Here is a 15,887-nt window from a genome sequence, read left to right as displayed (position 1 = left end):
TGGCATGCCCTGGGGCCACTCCCAGAAGTGGCCGGCACCGTGCCCCTGAGGCCCCGGTGGAGGCAAGGCAGAGGGCTCTGCGTGCTGCTCTCGCCTGCGGGTACCTCCCCCGAAGCTCCCATTGGCTGCGGTTCCCTGTTCCCAGGGGCTGCAGTGCCAGCTGCTTCCAGGAGCGGTGCAGGGCCTGCGGCACCACGAGGGTGGCAATCCTGCAGGCCGTATCCAAAGTCTTGATGGGCCATAGTTTGCCCACCTCTACATTAAATGGTCACAATAGTCCCTTTTGGCCTTGGAATCTATTAAACTAGTAACAATGAATTTAATGGTTTCAGAGTAGCAGCCATGTTAGTCTGTATCCGCAAAAAGAAAAGGAGTACTTATAGATTCATAGATACTAAGGTCAGAAGGGACCACTCTGATCATCTAGTCCGACCTCCTGCACAGCGCAGGCCACAGAATGTCACCCACCACTCCTATGAAAAACCTCACCCATGTCTGAGCTATTGAAGTCCTCAAATCATGGTTCAAAACTTCAAGGAGCAGAGAAGCCTCCCTCCAGTCAACCATGCCCCATGCTACAGAGGAAGGCAAAAAAACCTCCAGGGCCTCTCCAATCTGCCCTGGAGGAAAACTCCCTCCCGACCCCAAACATGGCAATCAGCCAAACCCTGAGCACATGGGCAAGATTCACCAGCCAGATACCCAGGAAAGAGTTTTCTATAGTAAATCAGATCCCATCCATCTAATATCCCATCTCAGGGGATTTGGCCTATTTACCCTGAATATTTAAAGATCAATTACTTACCAAAATCCCATTATCCCATCATACCATCTCCTCCATAAACTTATCGAGTAGAATCTTAAAACCAGATAGATCTTTTGCCCCCACTGCTTCCCTTGGAAGGTTATTCCAAAACTTCACTCCTCTGATGGTTAAAAACCTTCGTCTGATTTCAAGTCTAAACTTCCTGGTGGCCAGTTTATACCCATTTGTTCTTGTGTCCACATTGGTGCTGAGCTTAAATAATTCCTCTCCCTCTCCTGTATTTATCCCTCTGATATATTTATAGAGAGCAGTACTTGTGGCACCTTAGAGACTAACAAATTTATTTGTGAAAGCTTATGCTCCTTTTCTTTTTACTGAATTTAATGGAACAAATGTTTTTCATGATCTTAAATTCTGGCCTTTTACTTTCAGTACAGTAAAAATAGCACACTATCAGTTTCATGAAATAGCGAACAAATTCTAACATGCGTTTTAATGAAATACATAGTAATCACTTGGGTTTTCTAGTTCATGTATACAATTACACTGAAATAACGGTAATGAATGGTGGTGATTTCAGTTCTATGTAAGCAATGGGAGTGCTCTGAGATAAACTGATGAAAAGTGCTATATAAGAGCTAGATATTATTTTATCTATCTATCAGCTGTGCATCCCTATTTTTGGGACAGCATAGTTGTAATATTTTAACCCCTATTCACTAGATTCCTCCCATCTTTTTTGTTGTTGTTGATGAGAATAAAAGCAGACACCCAAATAATTTGCATTTGTTAGTTCTTTCTTTAATAAAGCAGGTTAGACATTCTTTCAGAGTGAAGATACAAATTTCCACAGCTAAATGAATACCCAGTCAAAATATGGTGACTGCCTTTCTGCAGTAAGGTATGACTGACGTTACATGCACAAGACTTGAAACAGTCATATGGTACAGACTTGAGATACAGTACAATAAGCCTCAAATTGGCTCAGGTATATTTTTTAAAGTCCCACCTTAGTACTTATCTGTAATTTACAATGCATATATTTTCTATCAGATTACTGTTATCCATGAACATTATGAGCAGGTCCTCTTTGGAAGAAAGAATAATCCTGTGTTTTAAAATGGAAATTTCTTCCTGGGTATATTTGTAACATAAGGCAAGATAGGGTGATTATCTGTCATTTTGTCCAAACTATAGCTATTTGGCTTAATGTATATAAGAGTCTAATGACATTTCCAGTATGATCAAACAGCAGCTATGAACAGTATTTGGAACGTAGAGGGACATGGTATAACCAAAGTGGATTCATCCAATGGGATTCACTCAAATTTCATTTGTATTAATGTCTCTCTACTCTATACTGAACAATGTCTATTGTTCAAATCCCATGGCACAATAGATATTCAGCAAAACTTGTGAGTTTTAAAAAAAGTTTTATACTTTCAGCTTTGCTTAAAAATGTGCTATTAATGACATAACCACTAATTTTAAAGAATAAGAGAACTGTACAGATCACATTCTTTTATAGCATTGAGATTGTTCAAGAGAATGATAATGTGATCCCTGGAGTAAATGGACAGAAAACAAAAGGATGCTTAAAAAAAGATTAAAAATTAAAATGTTTTATCCCTGCCAGACTGCTGTGGTCACTGAAGATTTTGGTTTTCTGAAACACAGTACTTCTTGATTCTCTGGATCTGCATAACACTTCCCCCATCTTTACATATGCACTTCCTGACTAGATTCACCTTTGTGCCACATCAGCACCAACTCTAGCTGGAAGGGGGGAATGCTAGAAAAGCCTGAAGGCTTTAAAATAACAGCTATTTAATCCTCTGGCATTCACACAAACTCAGGGATACAAAATAAACCTGCACACAGGCATGCAGGTTAAATCCTGAAATGTTTTTTGTGAAGATGTAGAAATGAGAGGATTAGAATTACACCAACATACAAACCCCTCCAAAATGTTATGCGTTTAAGATCTTTCAGCAAAAACAGCCATCGTGACTGTTCAGCACACTAGTGTGTCACACACATGATGCTAAACCTGCTTATAACATTCCAGTATTTCTTCATTTTATAAGGCACAAATAATTTTTGAAGAATTATGTGGTGGCTTTCAAATGTGTACGTGTATGGCCGCTACTCTGTAATTATGTGATAATTACCTTTTCATTTCAGTCTTCAACACTAGACCTTGTAAGAGCCAACTACAGTATATCACATCATCTAACTTTGAAAAACTGTATTTAACTCCAGTTACTTGCAGATGAATTGATAATTGTATGTACCAATTATTAATAACATAACATTTGTCATGCAATTACAAAGTTATTGCATGGTTACATGGTATGAATCCTGTAAAATAAAATCCTATAAACATGGAGGGTTTTTGTTGTTGTTGTTGTGTATATAGTAATTTAGTGGCATTCTTTCTATAAGTGAATTTCCTCAGAGCTGCTGAAAAAGTAGGCTTCCATTTATTAATAATTTATTTTTGTTACTTCCGAAGAGTTTAAGAATGATTATGGAGTGCAAAAAACAACCCCACATGTATTATCAGATGCATTCTACATTTCATGGGAAAGAGATTTCCTTTTCCAAATAGAAAAACAAGTTAGAGAATTAATTAGAATCTTGACCTCATTGAACCACTGCCTTTTTCTTGACTAGCAATGGGGAAGATCATGTCGTATTTGTATACAGAGAATACATGGTTAGTAGCAATGCAATATAAAGTGCTTTTAATTATGAGTGCCTCAGGGCTCTTTTCCTCCTTCCCTGGTAAGTTATGTTCACCTGATAGCTGGAAGCTGTTTTAATTCAGTCTGCTCAGTTCTAACACCATCAGATGGTTAAATTTCCCTAGCAAACCACTGATTTAGACATGTTAATCTCAGTAAACTCTAATTCTTCCCCGGGAAAGTGAAATTAGTCAATATAATTAGGTGTAAGAGGTGTAGTGTTACCTCTGAGGAGAAAAAAATATTAGGCAAAAAGACGCAGGACTCTGTTGTTCAGGTCCCCATCCTTTCCAAAATTTGCCAGTTGGTTCTACTTTAACACAGGAGTGAGGAAGCATTAAAAATGGGACACGAACTTGTGTCTTTAACCTGCACCAGGTATTGTGGGATTAAAGATTAAGAACTCAGGACTCTTCTACTGAGAACAAACCTGGTGGCATTCCTAAATCAGAGCAAGGGCAACTTCATTTAGCTTCAGAAGGAAAGATCAAACCCAATCAAGCTACCTGCAAAGGGAAGTTTTCATCTCTCCATTAGCAGCATATAAATGTTCATCTCTCCATGTAATCGTGAATCACTTTTAGACACAGTCGTAGAAGTTCTTTCATTTTATCGTTCTCTTTTGTTGCAGACATCCCTAGGAATCTAAATAGAGTTCTCCTTTGCCTTCTCTCCTTACCACAGTAACAAACAAATTACTCCAGCAAGGTGGATGATTTTCAACAACTCCATAATTTGGAATCAGTCTCCACATCATTTTCATTTTCAAACTACATCCCACTCCTTTTCACAGCCATGCCTACGGCATATTTTTATACTTCAGAACAGATGTGTTGACTGAGAACTACTGTTATACTTCAGCAAAAGTCACCACTCAGATTCCTCTAGCTAGAGGAAAAGGAATCTCATAGTCCCTTGGAATTCAGGACTCCTGTGGGACAATGGACAGTGCTTCTAATCAAATAAATAGGGATAACTCCAATTCACATTTCTCAGTGAATTATTTCTTAAACTGTTACAGAATTGCCATGAAGGAAAACCTCAGCACCATCCATCATGAATGGACTTGATTCTTATACACAAAAGAGGCTGTACAGTTCTTAAAACATTTACAGAAACAGATTTCAAAGGAATACTACTACAACACACAAACCCCGCACCACCTCACTCAGAAATATTAGAAGTCTTTTAACTAGTATAGATTCAAGCTTCCCAGTGCTTTAAAGAGGCTATTTTAGATTTGATTTCGTGTTCTATACCTGAAGTGCCGGTCTTATCTTTTATAGTTTCTCTCTCCGAGTACTAGTCAGAGGTTTTGCAGTGACTCCAGTAATCTTGATACCAGCTGCTGAACCAGTTGCTAAAGGATGCTTTGCATCTCTTTGATTTGCCTCCCCTCATTTTCTACCCATAATCTCTAGTGGAATAGTTCCCTTCCCACCCAGCATAAGCCTAACCTGGCATGTTGGAAAAAGGAAATGTATTAGTTGTAGTTTTGTCTCCTCTCCTATGGGTACCCTTTAGAATATATGCTGCAGGTTATTCTATGTGGCGAGAAACTAAGTAAATAGTACTATAGTTCTAGAAGCCACTAACATAACCCTACAACTAGCAGTAGTTCTATATTGGGTCTGGATACTACTGCAGCGGTTAAGGTAACCATTACAAAATTTTTATACTCTTTGGAGGGTTGCAATATACTGCCTGTACCAAATTTGCTCTGATCTATTAGCTAGGCTTTTAGCAGCTGGAATGGGTTATCTTTATATACCTTCTGCCCTTCTGATTCAGTCGTCCAGCCCTGTGGAATTAAAGTTATTTCAGCTGAGGTTTAGTAACTGACCTCACAAGCTCTCCAAGATGTTTAATTAGATGTCCAAGGGGCTGACAATAGTGAAGTCAGAATCCTTGCTATTATTGCTATCATCATCATCAGGGCTGGAACTCAGGTTACTAGAGGAGGCAGAAATGGAGCCCATGAGTGGATCAGAAAAGACCAAAGAAGAATGAGATGGAGCTTCATTCTTTGTTGCCGCCTCCTTGTGTGCCTGAAGCGACTGCTTGTGCTCAGAGACAGCACCTTTATTTCCCTCCTCTTCTTCAGAAACCAGGATATAGTCATCAGTACTTCTGCTCTCTGAATTTCTGCTCGTTTCAGCTGTTGCCTGTGAGACAATAGCATGGAAATGATTTAGAGTAAGTGGCAAAACTAAAAACCACATCGTTATTTTAAAATCTCTATTATACCCATCAGTGTGATACTCATAGGAAAAATAAACAATTGTTGCCAACAACTGACATAACTCAAGTCTACTCTGACTTGTATGATCTCCACCCACTGACCTGACAAATACCCTTGGTACTTTAGGTGCACAAACAGTTATATTCAGAGTATACAAATGTATCTTGCACTGTGTCCTAACGATCACTAAATAGGCCCATGGTTAGAGACATGGAGGATTAATTCCAGGCTCAAAAGCCCCCTACAAATAATGACCCAATGCTCATCTCTCAAACCTCAACCCTGGGGAGAAACAGTAAGAGGAATCTGGCTCACTGCAAGCGTTGCAGAAGGGCAGATGAGGGAAAAATTAAGTTTTTTAGCTAACAAAACAGCAATGGCTAAAAGTACTTGTTAACTTTGATGAAATATAAAGTTGAGATTGAAAAAAAATACATCACCAGGTACTGGAGTTTGTACTGGTGCTAAAGTACTTCTCTCTCACATTACTGCAGTTCCCTATGGTTCTACGTAATTAGGTGATCTCAGTTTGGGATCTTATAGCTACATTATAGTACTGAATATTGTTGGAAATAAGAATTACAGTGACATTTTTTCTGTTGGTTAATGAGATAGTATTAGAGAACCTTTGGCTTGTAGAAGTTACTGTAAAATGACATTTTGGAGAGTGATCTGAATCTCCACATAGCCCATGGGGTGGCTTGTTCACCAAACTTTTACACCACCTGGAACAACTGCAGTCCCTCAAGAGATCCATGATTTGAATCATAAGGATCAATGGCATATCCATCAGAGCAGAAATACTTTTATTAGCAAATTTGTAATCTGTTACCTTGAATGGATGGCAGACTATTTCCCCTTTCTTCCAAAAGAAACATTAATATCGTGATCCCGTACAGGAAGCAGTTTGTTCACCTACCAAGGATCATGACTGGGTGCCTAGTCAATTTCATACAGCTGCCCCTGAATAAGAATACTATCTGGCAAACAGTCTGACATGGGATAAGCTGTGAATCCTCGTTAGCCTGAGGTGAGATGAACTTGATTCTAACTTGTTAGATTCACAGTAACACAAGAGTGAGAAAAGGGAAAAGATGCAGAAGGAGCAGCTGGAGGAACATGTGTGTCAGTTATGTAAGGTTCAAATAGGCAGTGGTGTGCTAAGCTGGGGCAACTCCATCAACAATGATTTTTCAGGCAAAGTTATATTTCCCAGCATAATGTAACTTTAGGGTAAGAAATGGGAGGCTTTGGTAGAGGGGAAAAAGGGAAAAAGAATAAAATAAAAGATAGGGAACAGCGTGAATGAGATAGAGACAGATTAGTAATACAGTACCTAAAATTATGTGTGTCATTAAGGTACTGCAAAAAGAAAAGGAGTACTTGTGGTACCTTAGAGACTAACAAATTTATTTCAGCATAAGCTTTCATGAGCTACAGCTCACTTCATCAGATGCATGTAGCTCACAAAAACTTACGCTCAAATAAATTTGTCAGTCTCTAAGGTACCACAAGTACTCCTTTTCTATTTGCGGATATAGACTAACAGGGCTGCTACTCTGAAACCTGTCATTAAGGTACTGGTGATCCATAACTTGCCTTTAGGTACCCCATGGACTCTTGCCGAATTTATTTTACTGCAGTTACTGCTGATAGCCATTTCCCATTGTCTCTCTTGTTCATTCCACAAGAGTACTCTCTTGAAAGTCCTCAATCCATCAATGGATTGGGAGGATATATAAGAAACTTGCGCTACTAGCTATTATCTAAGTAGTTGCTACAAATTATTAACAATTAACAAGGCAAAATATCAGCTGAGAGTGAAAAAGGTGAGAACAAAGAATTGTGACTCAGTACCTCAAGAACAAAGAAAAGTTTGTATTAAAGGGGTTCCAGAGACATTTCCACTATCAATATGGAATATTTTTTTAAAAAATCTTGTTTATATAACTTTAATATTAAACATTCCCATTTTTATTAATATTTTCTTCTATAAATAAATTACCCATTTTAATGATGTCTCTCCAATACAAATTGAAACATCTCACATTCAGTGTAGCAACAAAAATATGACATAAATCACAAGCAATAACAATTAACAATTATATAATTAACCGATCTAAAAACTTGACTTTAGCTGAATACTGTTGCTAATCTTTACATGAACACATCCCTTTTAAAATAACGTAATAAATAATTCATTTTCCTTTAGATGATCATTATAAAATTAATATAAGCCAAATTGAACAAATTATTTTTAAGAGTTCTAAAAACTATTTAGTAAGTTCATAATGTAGTTAAAACTGACTGGTAGTAAATTTCCTACTCCTTTTGTGAATTTTAAAAAATGTTTTCACTACTCCAAGAAGTTACAAACAAACAGATCTAATTTACAGACAGAGACACCACACTATTTAAACACCTTTTGTATGATGAAACATATAATTCTTCTTTAATTACTGTTTTTTTTTCATCTGATCTATTTGAATTACCATCTTCATCATCTGTCAGTTAATCAGCTATCATGTCTAGGGCTCTGAGAACACAGACAGTGTAAAAGAATGGCTCAGCTCCAGAAATTAATCAACAGTCTCCTGCTTGATTCCATGGACATTCATCACATAGCATTACAGAGGGCCAGATTAAGGTCTTCTGGGGCTGTAGGTTCCATTCCAAATTTCACAGCCTCCTTTTTCTTTTTACAACAGTAATGAAAGCTATTTTAAACACCCTGAGTTGACGTAATCCACTGTTCTCTGTTCTTTTTGGAAGCCCCTGACACACAGATACAAATTTAATTTTGAGCACTGAATGTACTTTGTAATTCCAGTCCGATGGCATCTTATTAGCCACTATTTCAGTCTTCCCAACTCTCTTGTCCAAGCTGGCTGCTACCCTAGGGAACCAAAGGCATTACCTAGCAAAACACTTACAAATAGAAAAGGAGTACTTGTGGCACCTTAGAGACTAACAAATAGGTTACCAGTGCAAGTGATCTTAAAGATATCTGTAAGGCAAACAGGCTGACTTCCTTAATGCAGTGAACAGGCACTGCCTTAGCTAGTTCTACTGGGGGCCTGCTACTATAGTTTCCTAAATTCTGAAATATGCTGTCGCCTGGTTGGACAACCTACCCCCCCACCCCCTTTAAATAAAGGTAAAAGAAAGAAGCATCATATCGTAACTTCTTTTCCTTATGGTTATGTTCTTCAATTTTTGGGCTACCCAAATTTTTGGCCCCTAAACCTGGGTTTAGTAGAAGTATGTACCCATTGCCTCCAATATGATATAAGGGCTTGCTATAAATACAGGTCTATGTTTAGAACACACTATTATTTTAATGCTGGTATTTCCAGAGGTAAAATATGTCTCCCCACTCCTTGCTCTGTCTGTTTCTCTTTCAGGAAACTCGCACTGACATGAACCATGTTTTCTTCCATCTGCTGCCACTACTGAATAAATGAAAAATGACAGAATTATACTTCCAGCAGCTTTTGAAAGTGTACAACCTTTCACCTGGTGCCATATGGCTTCTCCCAACATTTCTTCCTGATGAATATCAGCTACTAGTGGTCAGGCTTATTTCAATTGCCTGCATACTGCGAACCAGCTAAAGCTAACAATAAGAATACATTTTAAGTAAGCTGAGAAAAAGAGCAGCAGCTCATTTTGTCTCCTTCTTGGGCTAGTTAAAGGAAAGATAATGTGTTAATTATATAATATTTACATCTTATTTGAGGCTTATTCCACTGCAGCACAGAGTTAAAAATGGAGCATTAGAAAAAAAAAGTCCTCCCTATATGTGTAATTCTTTATAAAATGTCAAGTGCTAGAGCAATGTGCCACTAGGCCCAAACATATAGCAGAGTGGTATAAATATAGTATAAAAATACATAAAATATAGTATAGCAGAGTATAAAAATATATAAATACAGTAGAGTGGTATAAATACTACTACTTAGCTTTTATATAGTGTTTTTATCTTTGTATTGGAAAGTGCTTTCTTTACAAAGGAGGTCAGTATCACTACTCCCATTTTACAGATGGGGAAACTGAGGTACGGTCTGGGATGTAAGTTTCTTTTTTGATTAATGAAGTGACAAATGACCAATATCTAAAAAACACTGAAAGACAATGGGCCAGATTTCAATCTCATTTACACTAATATAAATCTGCAGTAACACCAATGAAGTCAGCTGAGTAACATTGGTGTGAGATTAGTGTAGATGAGAGGAGATTTGGGCCCAAAACATTTTCCAGAGGTTCTGGACTATAAATGTAATTTCTACATAACAGACTCAGCAGCCATAAAAGGCCATACTAAATAGAATTACACACATTATTGCACTAGGAAAAAGCCCACAAATACAGCAAAATTTATTTTGCTGGAAATACATTAAATAGGAATGAAACTAAAGCAATACAACATGTTCTAAATAATTAACGTTTAGAACTTTTCAAACTTTCTGCTGTATTCAGAAAATGCTTCCAGCTTGACCTGGAAACTTGTAATTGTAGCACATTACCCTCATTAAGACTAAAAAGCTGACCTATGATCCTATTTGGAAAAAAATTAATTAATGCTCTCTTTTCACAGGCTACTAAACTTAGCAGTTTTTATCTTTTAATTTTCATTACACCAGCTCAACACATCCTCTCTTTTTACTTTATTTTACTCACGAAAGAGAAACACAATGTAGTCAGAAACAGCAAAGAATGCTGGGGTATTAATATTTCTTCCCAACAATAAGCAGTTCTAAAACTAATTTCTTATTTTTGTTACTATAATAAACTGATGCTCATACTATAATTGGAGCTCCCAGAAGGTAAGATGAGAGAAGGCTAATAAGAAAAAATTCACTGTACCCTAAACTGAAAATATACCACAATCTGCAGATATTACCCAATTAAAGCTCAAAACCTTATTAAATGTTTTATCAGGGTTAGATTGCACAACCCTTACCACATTTGCCATCAGTTACTCATGAGCAGCCCCATTGATACCAATGTGAGAATAAATCCTTACCAGCCTGAGTAATGTTTGCACAATCTAACACAGAGTGTTGTGTTATATTGTATCTTTCATTTTATACTGTGAATCAACATTAAGGATTATTAATAATAAGGCATCTGCCTTTTCAACACTAAGGCACAAATATTTCTTATGTAAAGAGTGAGAAGCTATAGTATCAAAATAGGGGCTGTCATTAGACATGCAATCCCGTGTGCAATCCTGTTGTGGCTGTGTTGGTCCCAGGATATTAGAAAGACAAGGTGGGTGAGGTAATATCTTTTATTGGACCAACTTCTGTTGGAGAGAGAGACAATCTTTCGAGCTTACGCAAATCGCAGATGTCATTACTGCTTTAACCGCTTTTGTTAAAACCAGACTTTTTTGCCATATTGAAGGCATTGGTTAAACCCGTGTTAGTCCATATGTGCTCCAGTGGGCTACCAATGGAGTTTAATCACTGCCTTCAATGTGGCAGAAAAGCCTTGTTTTAATAACCATGGTTAAAAGCACTAATGACATCTGTGATGAACTGGGAGTTCTTTCTGTACCACTTCTGAACTTTGGATGATTTTATGAAATTGTATCATGAAATTACTGTGTCATGAAATGCCTATATGTATGTGGATCCCCAATGAGTCAGCAGGGTTGTGCCAGGACAGAGACAATGGTGATTAATCAGCATTCAGCGATAGTTTATTCAAAGTAAAACAACTTGGGACAACAGGTTTGCTCTACCTGGGAGAAGACACTTTCTCCTCTTGTCTGAAGGGAGAGGATAGCAGTGGAAAGTTACCAAAAGGCTGAACAAAAGAAGTCTGTGACCCCAGCCGGAGTCTATTAAAGGAATCACAGGGAGGAATTATGGGAGAGTGTCATTTTGCACCGGATTAAGACGAGGGAGGCTGTTGCAGTGACAAAGTAGGCAAGGAGGTGGAGGGCCCTGCCTGCCTGCTGGAATATAGATGGTATCCCAAGGATCCCAAGAGAAGGATGAGTCAGTGAGGGATGCTGCATTTAGGATATTTTATATGATATGTACTCTCCTGTGCTTTATCTGTTGAGAGCAACCATAAGTACAGGTTGATAGATTGTGCAAAGTGTGTGTGTGTGTGTGTGGGCTGCTTCACAACTACTGTGGTGTACTTGAGGGATTTAAATTGTGAACCAGGAGCTTCACACATTTTGGGGATGGAGTTCTGGGACGGGTGTGTTTAAGTACTAGGGAGTCTTGAAGTGGGGCTAGGCAGCTGGACAGAGGGTTCAAACACTCAGAAAGGGGGTGCAGTTACAAGGTCTCACCCTGAGGGTATGTCTAGGGGCTCCGAGATTGGGGTAGTGGCTGGACTCTGTTCAGATTCCATGAGCTTAACACACTCCTGAGGAGCTAGAGCAGAGAGGCTTGGATTCCCCTCACAGCAGTCCTAGCAGGTGGCTGTGAAGGGGTGCTCAGTAGGATCTGTGACAACATCCATTATAAATGAACTTGTAAACATAAATGTAAAAGCCTTTTATCTTTGCATCTAACATAATTAAGTAAAATAAGATGCATTTTATTTTTAATATTGAAATACTATTTTTAACAGCTGTTAAAAGCAAGGGAATTTTTATTATAAATCACACCATCCTGTTTCACTAGGCTTAGTTAAGTAATTCTTCTTTCTATTTCCTTTCATTCACTCCTTCCGCACTGCTGAGTTGATTCAACAAGCTGTAGTAGAAAACTGAGAACAGACTAGACTGGACCATGGCAACGATAATGTGGTTATTGATTTCCCAATGTTGTTGGTATTGATACTGGTGCTGGTATATGGCAGATTTAACTTCAGAACTCTGCTGATGTGCTCTTCTTGGGAATTATACATTAATCTGCATACATAGTTATTTGTTCATATAAGATCATAGCTCAACTAAATGAAAAAAACCATGTGTGATGCAACCTTGTGCTACCATGGATGGAAATAAATCTATTGCCCTGTAAACATATGTTTTTCATGAGGGATGAAAGCACCATATTGATTCAAGGAGAAAGCCAATACAGAAACCTCAAACTGAAAGGAAATGGGAGGTTAAAGTGATCTCCTAGCTTTATCTTTTTTTGGCACTTGAGGATGGATACATTGGTGCAATGCAGTAATCAGCTGTTGCATAATGGAATTCTAGAAGACAGAGGCAATGAGAATAGTCTACCCACAGGAAAATGTTTGCCTTCAGTTTTTAAATCCCCAACACCAATTATACCTTTATAGCTCTTTAAAAATATATTTTCAATCTTTTAAAATATGAAACTAATTTACTGAGAAGCAGCTGAGATAACTATTTAGAAAAAACAATTGTACTTGATTTACCTATTCATGAAGGGCCCAATCCTGCACCAATGTAGTCAGTGGGAGTTTTGCAACTGACTTCAATGGAAGTAGGACTGGGCTCAGAGCCTTATCTAGCAGCAAACAATGTTCCACTATCAGAAAGGAGGCAAGGCCTCTGGGAAGAAGGTGCGGGACACTACTTAGCAGAGTGAGTTAGGATCTATCAGCACCAAAGGGAGAGTTAAATAGCAAAGGCGAAGAGGAAAAGCAGGGAACCAAGAAAAGGGATCAAACAGGGATAAAAAAAATCACAGAGAAATTCAAACCCTGGAAAGACTGATTCAACTAAGGGATCTCTAGGTCTTATTTGCTATTGTATCAACTTACAAACAAAGTTATTTAATTAGAACAAATTTTTTTAATTGCTTTCTTAGGTAAATGTCTGAATCACAAAAATAAGTTTTCTAAATTGTCACAAGACAATTTGTGAAACTTTAGGAACTTTTGAAAAATGTTCTAAAGATGTTTATTGAATGCCACATTTTTTTCATCAGGTTATCAGCAACTTGGCTGAAATGGATGTATTTACCTGAAGCGTTGAGAAGTGTTGCTTTGCTATAACAGATCCTTTTAGGGCATCACCCATCTCCTTGTTCTGACTGCTGGAACAGTAATGATCATCTTCTATTGTGATTTGCTCATTTTCTTCAGCCTCCAGCTGGCTCTGGTTGAAACGCAGGGAACCCTTTAGAATATCCTTGACCTATTTGCCAAACAGGAGGAAAAATAATTCAGAACATTAGGAAAAATCTAAAATATCTGAAGCTTGGGCTAATGAACCCAAAGCAGACAGTCTGCCTTTCATGCACTATATATTTTGTAAATGATTTACTATATTTTTTGAAGAAGAAAACAATAGTAATGGTAATACTTGCACTGGTTAAAGGCTCAAGCACCAGTGAAACAGGGTTCTACCAGAAACTGGAAACCACAAAGTACCAAAGATATTTAAAAAGAACAAGAGCTTGACCTCTCTATGGTTCAATTTCACCTCCAGAAAAAGAGGATTTGTAAAGCTTAATATATTTAATATTTGTAAAGCTGAATTTGGTCAATATCTATACCTGCTTCAAGCCTGCCAGGGATACTAGAATTTCATCTTCTTTCTCCAAGTGTTCCTGTAATATGACCTCTTGAATATTTCCTGCAACACAAAGAACAATATTTTCCTAAATGATCGCTTAGTACTTATCTGCCACCATCCTACTGTCAACATGAGCATGCTCAGATATTAGCACCATGTCTCATGCTGTCATGCAAACAGTCACACACATATAAACCTACAGCTTGACACCTTTACTCATTGTAGAAGGGGATTAGAAACTTGGCAAGCCAAATCTACACACCAGTCAGAACTCCCACAATGACGCAGTGCTATTAAAAGATTTGACTGCTAATTGAATCAATCAGGACACACAACACACATACTATTCCTGATCCTTAGAAGAAAGCTGATGGCTATAACCTTCATGATCTCCACAGATATTAAGTTAGAATCATAGAGTATCAGGGTTGGAAGGGACCTCAGGAGGTCATCTAGTCCAACCCCCTGCTCAAAGCAGGACCAATCCCCAACTAAATCATCCTAGCCAGGGCTTTGTCAAGCCTGACCTTAAAAACCTCAAAGGAAGAAGATTCTACCACCTCCCTAGGTAATCCATTCCAGTGCTTCACCACCTTCCTAGTGAAAAATATCCAACCTAAACCTCCCCCACTGCAACTTGAGACCATTACTCCTTGTTTTGTCATCTGCTACCACTGAGAACAGTCTAGATCCATCCTCTTTGGAACCCCCTTTCAGGTAGTTGAAAGCAGCTATCAAATCCCCCCTCATTCTTCTCTTCCGCAGACTAAACAATCCCAGTTCCCTCAGCCTCTCCTCATAAGTCATGTGTTCCAGTCCCCTAATCATTTTTGTTGCCCTCCGCTGGACGCTTTCCAATTTTTCCACCTCCTTCTTGTAGTGTGGGGCCCAAAACTGAACACAGTACTCCAGATGAGGCTTCACCAATGTCAAATAGAGGGGAACGATCACATCCCTCCATCTGCTGGCAGTGCCCCTACTTATACAGCCCAACATGCCATTAGCCTTCTTGGCAAAAAGGGCACACTGTTGACTAATGTCCAGCTTCTCATCCACTGTAACCCCCAGGTCCTTTTCTGCATAACTGCTGCCTAGCCATTCGGTCCCTAGTCTGTAGCGGTGCATGGGATTCTTCCGTCCTAAGTGCAGGACTCTGCACTTGTCCTTGTTGAACCTCATCAGATTTCTTTTGGCCCAATCCTCTAATTTGTCTAGGTCCCTCTGTATCCTATCCCTACTTAGGAATATACACAGCAATAGTATCTGTGTACCCCTTAAATTTGTGTGCACTCTGCAATTCTAGTTCTGCTAATTCCTAATGCCAGCACTGATGCTAGAGTTCCCTGGTCCTTGTGTACCAAGAGTGAAATCCTCACCTCTGCTCTCTCCCCTTTATTCTGGGTAAAAGAGCCGGAGCAGAGTAAAGGGACCTTAATAGTCTTATATCTGGCTGGAGAAGGAAGACAGCTGAAAGTCTGTATTTCAAGGATCCCCCTTGAAAGCCCTGGCACAGGGGATTTACTGAGTCCAGAATGGGTATATCAGAGGACGGGCCTCAGTACACAGTGACATGGAGATTTTGGGCCATGCTGTAGCCCACAGGGCAGCCCAGAGAGGCTACCATAATTCAGGCAGGCCCCAGAGCTGACTAAACTATGCCAGGAATCT

At 38.7% G+C, this 15,887-nt stretch overlaps 1 protein-coding gene across 13 annotated transcripts in view; it reads right to left on the bottom strand.

The window, feature by feature from the left end:
- Window positions 1–1,545: 1,545 nt before the first annotated feature.
- The window catches only part of TBC1D5 (TBC1 domain family member 5), a 488,374-nt gene continuing 474,032 nt past the window's right edge, over window positions 1,546–15,887 (bottom strand). For all 13 annotated transcript variants that reach the window (XM_038389865.2, XM_043509088.1, XM_038389866.2 and 10 more), the window contains 3 exons: window positions 14,200–14,279; window positions 13,665–13,838; window positions 1,546–5,678 (listed from right to left, as the gene is read on the bottom strand). In XM_038389865.2, the coding sequence (XP_038245793.1) occupies window positions 5,382–5,678; window positions 13,665–13,838; window positions 14,200–14,279 (551 nt within the window). In that variant the 3' untranslated portion in view covers window positions 1,546–5,381. The remainder of the gene's footprint in view (window positions 5,679–13,664; window positions 13,839–14,199; window positions 14,280–15,887) is intronic.

Source organism: Dermochelys coriacea, chromosome 2 (genome assembly GCF_009764565.3).
Source record: "Dermochelys coriacea isolate rDerCor1 chromosome 2, rDerCor1.pri.v4, whole genome shotgun sequence".
Classification (NCBI taxonomy): Eukaryota; Metazoa; Chordata; order Testudines; family Dermochelyidae; genus Dermochelys; species Dermochelys coriacea.
This window is presented reverse-complemented; position numbering and strand designations above follow the sequence as displayed.